Source organism: Lolium rigidum, chromosome 7, assembly GCF_022539505.1.
Source record: "Lolium rigidum isolate FL_2022 chromosome 7, APGP_CSIRO_Lrig_0.1, whole genome shotgun sequence".
Lineage (NCBI taxonomy): Eukaryota > Viridiplantae > Streptophyta > Magnoliopsida > Poales > Poaceae > Lolium > Lolium rigidum.
Window position 1 is genome coordinate 197,985,697 of NC_061514.1, and position 10,196 is coordinate 197,995,892.

The window sequence follows — 10,196 nt, forward strand, 5'->3', positions numbered from 1 at the left end:
TAAAAAGTCCACCTTCAGAGTTATCATCCGAACCCCTTCCGCATGAAGTTGCAAACAACAAACAATTGCATTAAGTATGGTGCGTAATGTAATCAACACAAATATCCTTAGACAAAGCATCGATGTTTTATCCCTAGTGGCAACAAAGACATCCACAACCTTAGAACTTTCCGTCACTCGTCCTGCATTCAATGGAGGTATGAACCCACTATCGAGCATAAATACTCCCTCTTGGAGTCACAAGTATCAACTTGACCAGAGCCTCTACTAGCAACGGAGAGCATGCAAGAACATAAACAACATATATGATAGATTGATAATCAACTTGACATAGTATTCAATATTCATCGGATCCCAACAAACACAACATGTAGCATTACAAATAGATGATCTTGATCATGATAGGCAGCTCACAAGATCTAACATGATAGCACAATGAGGAGAAGACAACCATCTAGCTACTGCTATGGACCCATAGTCCAGGGGTGAACTACTCACACATCGATCCGGAGGCGATCATGGCGATGAAGAGCCCTCCGGGAGATGATTCCCCTCTCCCGGCAGGGTGCCGGAGGCGATCTCCTGAATCCCCCGAGATGGGATTGGCGGCGGCGGCGTCTCTGGAAGGTTTTCCGTATCGTGGCTCTCGGTACTGGGGTATTCGCGACGAATGCTTTAAGTAGGCGGAAGGGTAGAGTCGGAGGCGTCACGAGGGGCCCACACGCTAGGGCCGCGCGGCCAGGGCATGGGCCGCGCCGCCCTATTGTGTCGCCACCTCGTGGCCCCACTTCGTATCTCCCTCGGTCTTCTGGAAGCTCCGTGGAAAAATAAGACCCTGGGCGTTGATTTCGTCCAATTCTGAGAATATTTCCTTTGTAGGATTTCACGAAACCAAAAACAGCAGTAAAACATCAATCGGCTCTTCGGCATCTCGTCAATAGGTTAGTGCCGGAAAATGCATAATAATGACATATAATGTGTATAAAACATGTGAGTATCATCATAAAAGTAGCATGGAACATAAGAAATTATAGATACGTTTGGGACGTATCAGTGACGGAAGCAGCAACCGCAGGAGAACTGGCAGATGAAGTGTCAGTGGATGGAACGCGAAGCCAGTCTAACTCCCATAGCCCCGGAGAATCAAGGCTGCGAGGGCCAGCTCCAACCAGGGCATGTGTACGACGGTCCTGAACAGCACAAGAATCAGCGTCAAGAATGACGCGCCAACCAGAATCAGTAAGCCGACTAGCAGAAAAAAGATTCATCTTAAGACTAGGAACATGAGAAACGTCAGGAACAGAGAAAGAGGGAGTAGAGGGGGTGCCTCGACTGGAAACAGGAAGAGTGGTACCATCAGCCGTGATAACACGGACATGAGAAATAAGAGAGCGAAGAGCAGAAAGAATAGAAGACGCGGAAGTCATATGAAAAGAAGCTCCAGAATCCAGATACCACGGGGATGACATACATGACTGTGTAGAAGATGGTGGTCGCGTGGTGCCAGAAGAGCTAGGCACAGAACCAGCAGTACCCGACGAGGAAGAGCCTGTAGCAGCGAGCAGACCACGAAGACCACGGATAATGTCCTGGTTAGAGAGTGCAACTGCAGAAGATCCTAAAGAACCAGCCTGCTTACGAGCATGGTACTGCTGACGTAAACTGGGATCCCTCCTCCAGCAGCTAGAGACATCGTGGCCAGGCTTGCCACAGTAGGAGCAGGGAGGACGAAGAGGTGTTGTCATACCACGAGGTTGTTGAGGCTGACTCTAGCCCTGGACCGGAGGAGTAAAGAGTATCGGCGGTACTGGAGACCGCAATGAAGACGACGGCACAGGAGGACCACGAGCAGACGACACAGGAGGACCACGAGCAGCAAGTACAGAGGGAACCTCAAGATGACCAGCACCACGAAGACGAGTCTCCTCAGCACGAAGCTCAGACAGTTCCTCAGAGAGCGGAACACGACCACGAGCAAGCAGCTGGGCACGACGAGGCTCAAACTCCTTGCAGAGCCGCGACAAGAACTCAAATACGCGCTGAAACTTCAGATCCGCGCGCACAGTCAGACAGCGGCCGGGAGGCGGACGGGCGTGCGAGCGGGCGAGCGGCGGCCGGGAGGCGGCGGGCGAGCGGCGGCCGGAAGGCGGTCGGGCGGGCAGCGACCGGGAGGCGGCGGCCGGGAGGCGGACGGGGCGGGAGAGCGGCGGCCGGGAGGCGGCGGCCGGGGAAGGAGCAGCGGTCGGAGAGCCGGGCGGCGGCCGGGAGGAGGTTCTGTCACGGACGGATCAATTTTTGCTCTCATACCATGTTAGGGTAATAGACAACTTGTACTATCAGGGGCCAAAGACCACAATATATAGTACAGATACATGTGCAAATATGCAGGAAGCCCCTAACACACGGAGAAACTACAATACACAAATATATACGTCTAACAGACTCCACCAACTCTTCTTCTAGCCTGCATGGAGCAGGCTTCCAAGCATTGGATAGGGGCATCTACTCCGGAAGCCAGGCCAGTCAAAAAATCGGCCCTACTATGCACTTGACACAATAATTGGTTCGTAAGCTGTAAAAGAAGATTTGTTACTCGTGTAAAAGAACGAGCAGCTTTTTTTTGGGAACGAAGGGAGTATCATTATTATTTTTGAAAAGGAAAAGAAAACTAGAAGTGCTCATCGGGAATTCGGAATTCCATCTTATTATTTATCTCAACTCAGTCACAACAACAAAAAAATGTATACATACAGATACGATTCAAAACAAACAGAACACCGGCACGTTCACAACTGTGCAACTACACAAGCGTAAAATACATACACATACATAATCAAGACGTATTGCAGCAAAGCGAGTGCGTGCTCAGCTCAAACCAGCATGGCTCCAACGACAGCAAACAGCACGGGCACACCAGAGCCGGCCCTCCAGGCAGAGCTGGGCGCCACCTGCGGTCTTGTCTGCCCTTGGCTAGGGCTGCTCGGCGGCATCGTCACGGTGGGCTCCGGCGTCGGCGCCGGCAGCTCCGGCGTCATTGGCGCTGTAAATTTGTCAGAATCCATAACGTGTCATCAGTGAGAATTAGTGGCGACAGAGACGAGCATGTATAGATGGTCAATTAAGCGAGGAGGTTCTTACGCAGCGGCGGCATGGCAGGAGAGACTCCGACGGGACCTGGAGCTGGGAGCTGAGCCGACGTATCTGCGGACCAAATTTCACATTAGTTTCAGAACACCACGAAATTCCCGGCCGTGTTCTGGAACGGGGTTGGACTGGACTGAAGAAGGCAACCTTTGCACTGAAGCGGGACGGACATGGAGTTGCAGGCCTTGGGCAGCGTCACGGCGAGGGTCCGGTTGATGGGCAGACCGAGCGGCACGTTTCCGGTGAGGATGAGGCAGGCGCAGCTCGTGCTCACGTTCACCACCCCCGCTAGAGACCGGCAGCAGTCTGCCGTCGGCGACGAACCCCCGCCGCTAGTGCTGTTGGTGATGTACCCGAGGCACGGAGTGAAGCTGGTGATGAGCGACGCCGTGCACGACGTCGCCACGGCCTGCCCCGACACCGGCGCCGGCGAGAACAGGGCCAGCACTACAACTAGCGCGGCCGCGGCTAGGGCGAGCAGCTTGGAGCCCATTGATCTCTGCCTTCACGTTCCCTTGCCTCGTGTTTTTCGGAGGGAAGAGTGTGGACTGGTCAGGTTGGAATGCATCGTTTGTTAACTGTGTGTGATTATATACGATGTGTGTCATCCATGCTGGTAGATCAAAATCAGAGGGTAGCTGTACCAGTGTAACAACCATAACTAACAAATATCCCTTCTTTAATTGTTCTTTCCAAAGTGGTGACGTGTTGAGTCTTGAGATCGTCCGGTAGGAAGGGTTCGTCACCAAATGCTTCGGTCTTCGTTGACCATCCATCCATGCCTGTGAGTTCGACATTGCCACATGGCATAGCTGGAGCGCATGTTTTTGTTGTTCAGGCAAAATGCAACAATTAACCCAACTATCATGTGGGGGTGGTAATTAAGGAAACATATGAAATGAATGGACATAGATTATTTGGGGACTTAGAGCAATTCCAATAGTATAGCCAACTGTTGGCTATAACAAGATGTCATATCATTTGTAGTGATCATATAGCTAACATGTACAATAGTTGGCTTTAAGAATGTAGTACTTTACTAATACTAGCTAAATGCCCGCACGTTGTTGCGTGTAAGAAAAAAATAAAGCTCAATATTTATATTTCATGAAGATATTTTTTAGGAATCGATTTGAGGAATCAATGTGATTAGGGTTCCGTTTACCGCCGCCGGCTCTTTAAGCCCGCAAACCTGCAGCTCTCCCTCCTTGTCTCCCCCTATGTCGTAACACGACATATCCCGATGAGCTTTTTGTGGCGGTGTTGGAGGTCTTGGACTCATGGAGGTGATGTCATCTTTGCCGGTGCCGCATGTTATTCTTGCTGGCAAGGAATCAAAGGCGTCGGCATGCCGTCGTTTCTGCCCTCGCGTTGTTTTTGGAAGTGGGCTTCCCCGGCCTGCGTAGATTCGTTCTAGGATGGCTACGTCGCGGCATGGTGGGGTGTTGATAGGGCGTTGCATGTGTTGGAGATGCGCCCGTGCGGCAGCGGGGTTGGTCTGTTGTACATGCGCGACTCGTCCTCCGGAGGAAGACGAGTTATGATGGTTCCTTGGTTTCCGGACTGGTGGCTCCGGGTGGTGTACATGGTGGTGCCTTCGTGCGGGTGTTGGTTCGCAATATTGGTGTATAGGCAGCGGGATGGCCTGCATGGGAGGCATTCATGGTGTAGCACTCCTCATGCTCCTTGCCGAATCTTGGCACAATCTCTTGGATGGTGAACCCTATTCGGGCGAAATCCTTTCCCAACGTTGTCGGCGCTAGTGATGTCGACATTCTCGAGCGCCGATCACCTCCTTAGAGACGTCATTGATGATGGTGCTCCTCCACCATTGACTTTGGGTGAAAATCTTTCAACTGATTGTTGCGTCGTGGTTCTTGGAATGCGACAGGCTGTCTTACGAAGTGGTCATCTTTTCCACAAAGGACATGCTCGGAATCTCTTCTTCTTTGGGTGTCCGATTATTGACTGCAATTTGAGCTTTAGGGTGAGCATTCCATCGTCTGGCCGTACGGCGCCCTATTTTAATAGGTGTACTTATGCATGTAGTATGTGATGAAGTGCAAAATATCTAAGCATCTGAACTCAGTGTATACAATTACCCTACACCCACACATCAGCTGAACTATCCATAAGATATTGCATTTCCAATCTCCCAACTATATTTTCTGAACGTGGTGTATGCTAGTCGTACCTAGAAGGCTAGAACCAGTTTTGTGAACGTGGTGTAAGAGAAGAGTACAAACAATTTCTCTTCTCTTAATAAATCTTCCGAACAAGGAAACCAAGAGAACATATGGCAAGTAATTTATCAGGCACACATGATGTCATTTATGCAGAAAGGCAGACGTTCAGTTTTTCTTTTTCTTTTTCCCCTCTCGGTTTTTTTTTTTTTTTTTTTTTTTTTGCGAAACTTTTTCCCCTCTCGGTTGGATAGGTAAGCCGTGTCTTCGTTTTCCTCTCGATCCGATCGGCCAGGCTATGTGCGGCGACTTGTGATGTCGTCTGTTTTTTTTCGGTTGCACGTTGATTGGTAGGCCACTGGTTTTTTTCAATCGCTAGATGCTGGTATTTTTCGGATCTCCTCTGTTTACTTTACGGAACATAACCAAGGATCTAGAGGTCACGTGTTTCTTTCAATCTCTTAATTTAGGCCTAATAGAGTCAGAAACTGCTAACCTTTCCGAACAAAACCACTTTTAAGTGTGAGAGCGACGTGGGCTTCGAGATTCCAGAAGATGATGGGCCTAAGGAATAATTGTTTTGACCCGTTTGTGACACCAGGCAGCCACCTATTGCAATTTAATAGTAAAGATACGGCCCACATTTCACTCTCACAAGGTGCCTAGGAGCACGTGCAAGAGCTGGCTATTGCATAGTAGACCACCTCCCTTCTCTCTCCTCTTCTCTCTCCTCCAACTCATCTAAAATATATTATTTAATGTCTTATAGTCAGCTGACTGGACTCTATTGTACTTGCTCTTATGATGAAAGATGACACGTAAACACAAGTGAAAGGATGTGCTTATTTGAGTATGTCAGTTTGAAATCAGGTATTCATTAAATATAAGGGTGGTGTGTGTGTGCGTGCAAATTTATAATCCCTCTAGATTATGGTTTCCGGCTTCTTTGGATCATACATCATGCAATACAAAATGGTGTTAATGCTAAAATATTTTTTTAATGGAAAGCTATTTTGAACAAGGAAACCTAGTGCACTCGTCAATTAATTTGGAACGGAGGAAGTATGATAAAACCGGTTGCGCCGAACAAGAACGGGGGCGGCTCTGACTCTCCTTCATCGAAGCGGCGAGCACCAAATCAATATGTTTGTTAGATCTGGTGTACAAAGTAGGTGACATGGTTAAAAGATATCTAGGAACATAGGTGCAACGTTAAAGCACAATTCAAGGAAGCACCAACATCGATCAGAACCGAAGATGGGGAAGACGGCCTCTGGGACAACATGATGGGGTAGGCTTCGATTGGGGGTTACCATGTTGTTCACATGCTTGAACAAGCTTGGGGGGATTTAGTTAGGGGTGGCCACAATTGATGGTGGAAGCGGCCAAGGAGCTCTATCTCGTGACATAAGGCGACAACGAGGTTGTTACTTGGCCAATACGTTTCCATGCAACTGTCTTAACTCACTGATTATTTGGTGGCGGGGTGGGCGATGTTTAGTCACAACGCGGTGTCACAATGATGGCATCCACAAGCTTCAGATTGTGATTGGGTATGTCGAGGCGACACCTAGTGAGATGGCTCGATCCCTTGTGTGCTTGAGCAATATTCATAGCACACTAGCCACAACATTTGATCGGGTAGTGAATATTTCGCAACTAGTTGGCATGGTTGGGATCTACTTATAAGTGTGGTTTTAGGAGATGGATGGTTGGCATGTGGGCGCTAGCTGATTGGGAATGTTAGCATAGAAGGCTAGGAAAGTAGGAGCCAAGGCACACCACAACTGGTCCAAAAGCTTGATTCTTTGGAACATAAGTGTTTGAGGTAGATAGGAATTTTTTCTCTAGGCATGAAACTTGGTACATGGTAGGTTAGTTCTATCAGTCAAAATAGTGGTGCCATAAGTTTTGGGGACTTTCATGTGTTGGCTAGATCTGAAGTTCCCAACCAAGGTCCAAAACTATCTTGAATTTGAATTCGGAAAAGGTTTTAAAATTTTACAGCATGGAGCCATGGATAGGGTTTTTTGTTAACTGAGATCTATGTACTAATCTTGAGCGTACATATATTTTTAGTAGAATATTTAGAGGTCATGGAAAGTAATTGACAACGGAGATAAGAAATTTCTTGGATTATTTCCAATAATTTGATTCCCCTTTATTTGGAAAATGTTTAACAAGACAATTAATTTACATAGACAAACTTCCAAAACAATAACAAGTCTTTATGAAGCCCTATTTTTTACCAGTTTGTTTTTTGCTAAGTAAGGTCAAACAAAGTAAGCCCTTAAATGCAGTGCTACATTTTCCTAGTACTGTTTTCTTCCAAACAAAGAAGAAATACACGTCAACACTCTGGAAAGAAATATTTGTTACGGTAGCTACACTGCCACAAACCAACCTCTGATCATCGGTTGACTACCCTGCAATCTGAACTCCCAACACGTCAACACTGGAAAGAAGATTGTATAACAAAGATTGGTTATGGTGGTTATGCTGCCACAAACCAACATCTGATCTACCAACATGACGCCAATGCCAACACTATGGGTGTGTTTGGTAGCTCGGTTGGACTCAGAAAATCTCAACCCAACCGAGATTTGGATGTTTGTTAGCCCGGTTTAGCTCTCTGGGCACTGCCCACCTCGTACCAAAAACGTCTCTCAGCCATGCCGAGTAGAGAAGCTCAAATCGAGCTTCGCTACTCAGCCTGGCCCGACTCGCCCCGCAACTTCGTCCCGAGCCCGCTAGGGGTCAGCCGCCCGCACCTTCCCACCTCCTCATTTCCCCCAACCCCATCTCCTTCCAAGACCGCTGCCCATCGCTGCCGCCGGACGCGAGCACACTGCCGCCGTTACCGAGCACCGTCTGCTTTGCGCCGCCATGGACACGCAGTCCGCCGCCGCCAGGACGGCGCAGCCATCCGTCGCGCCAGGACGGCGCCGCCTCCACACGCCTCCATGCGCCGCCAGGACGTGCAGCGATCCGCCGCCGCAAGGATGGCGCCGCCTCCACGCGCCTCCAGGACGCGCAGCCTCCACGGCCACGACCCTGTGCTCCGCCGAATTCTTTTGCCAGGACGGCGCCGCCTCCACGTGCCTCCATGCGCCTCCAGGACGCGCAGCCTCCACAGCCGTGACCCCGTGCTCTGCCGAGCTCGGTTGCCAGGACGAGCGCCACCAGGGCCGACGACCGCGCCGCCACGGACGACGAGCTCCACTGCGCTGCGACGGACGAGCCGAAGACCACGCCGCTGCGGCCGAGCACCATTTGCGCCGCCAGTCAAAGTTTCCAGGAAGTGCAAAGGACCTGATTGCTTTTTTCGATTTGTGTTCAAGGTTGTTTGTGTAAGAAATTGGACCTCCTTGCAAATTATTTAATTTATGTAAATCTCAGCAGAGATGGACTACCAAACAAACTCTTAGCTCAGCACGTCCCAACTGAGTCGGACTACCAAACAAGTGACACAAATCTCAAACTAACTTGGCTAGGGTCAGCATGTGTGAGGAGAGATAGACTTTCTCATGTGACCCGGGCTACCAAACACACCCTATATAAACGCAAGCAACCAGCGATGCATTCCAGACTCACTAATCCATTTGCCCCCTCCCTTCCCCTACAAAAAAATCGTGCGTGCTTGTGCGAAGTTGCGAGACGTGCCGTGCCAGACAGGTAGCTATAGAGATCACCATGAACCTCACGATGTTCGCCGTAGCCGCGACCATGCTGCTGGCCCTGGCCGCGTCGGTTCCGGCGCCGGTGTCCGGGCAGGCGGTTGTGACGTCGTGCGCGGCGTCTCTGGTGACCAGCTTCACGCCGTGCCTCGGCTACATCACCGGCAGCACCAACGGTGGAGGATCGTCGCCGACGGCGGACTGCTGCCAGTCCCTGGCGGCGGTTGTCAGCGCCAGCACGAGCTGCGCGTGCCTCATCCTCACCGGTAACGTGCCGTTCGGCCTGCCGATCAACCGGACACTCGCCCTCACGCTGCCCAAGGCCTGCAACTCCATGTCCGTCCCACTTCAGTGCAAAGGTACCAGAAGAACACTGTAACCGTCCTAATGTGAAATTTGTAGTGCTATCTCTGATAGTCCAAGAGCATCAAAGGGCCGGGAATTTTGTGGTGCTTTAAAAGAGTCAAACATTGTAACCGACCTAATGTGAAATTTGGTCTTTGCTGCAGATACGTCGGCTCAACTCCCAGCTCCAGGTCCTGTCGCAGTCTCTCCAGCGATGCCCCCGCTACGTAAGAATCTCCTCGCTTAATTGATTCACCTTCTATGTATGTTTGTTTCTGCCGCCACGAATTCTCACTGAAGTGTTATGGATCTTGTGAAACCTACAGCGCCAATGGCACCGGAGTTACCGGCGCCGACAGCAGAGCCCACCGTGACGCCGGCGCCGAGCAGTCAGACCCAGGGGCAGACGAGGCCGCAGGTGGTGCCCAGCTCTGCCTGGAGGTCCAGTGCTGGCGTATCCGTGCTGCTTGCCGTCGTTGGAACCATGCTGGGTTGAACAGATTTGAATAGAGCTCAGCAAAGCACTGTTCGTGTTGATTACAATGTGGTTTTTTGATTGTTTAGTTGGAGAGTTATAGGCAGACACATATTAGTATTTGTCTGACAGTCGTTTGAGCTGTGTACGCTAATTTATATTCTTTGAATTGTCAATGTAGCTGAATAATATGTGTGATTGCACAGTGGAGAACCCCCGATAAGCATTTGTGGTGCTAGTAAAGTGTGGTTTGCCGCCCTAAAAGTCAAGTAGGGCTCGGGATTCATGAGTTTGAGGTTAAGAGTAGAGCTTTTCTACGTAAATGATTTTTCAAGCTTCTTACTAAAGAAGGGATGTGGTGAACTCTTCTAA

General features: G+C 49.9%; 2 protein-coding genes across 2 annotated transcripts; one reads left to right on the forward strand and one right to left on the reverse strand.

Annotated features, from left to right (window-relative positions):
- Nucleotides 1–2,684: 2,684 nt before the first annotated feature.
- LOC124670305 (non-specific lipid transfer protein GPI-anchored 20-like) lies at nucleotides 2,685–3,637 on the reverse strand. Its single transcript, XM_047206810.1, has 3 exons — nucleotides 3,292–3,637; nucleotides 3,139–3,201; nucleotides 2,685–3,040 (listed from the first exon to the last, which is right to left on the reverse strand). The coding sequence occupies exons 1-3, from the start codon at nucleotides 3,635–3,637 to the stop codon at nucleotides 2,871–2,873; spliced, it is 579 nt and encodes a 192-aa protein (XP_047062766.1). The 3' UTR covers nucleotides 2,685–2,870.
- Nucleotides 3,638–9,020: 5,383 nt separating this feature from the next.
- On the forward strand, nucleotides 9,021–9,992 carry LOC124670192 (non-specific lipid transfer protein GPI-anchored 20-like). The gene is made up of 3 exons (XM_047206704.1): nucleotides 9,021–9,363; nucleotides 9,514–9,576; nucleotides 9,676–9,992. Exons 1-3 carry the CDS (start codon nucleotides 9,021–9,023, stop codon nucleotides 9,843–9,845), a joined length of 576 nt encoding a protein of 191 aa, XP_047062660.1. The 3' UTR covers nucleotides 9,846–9,992.
- The last annotated feature ends 204 nt before the right edge of the window (nucleotides 9,993–10,196 follow it).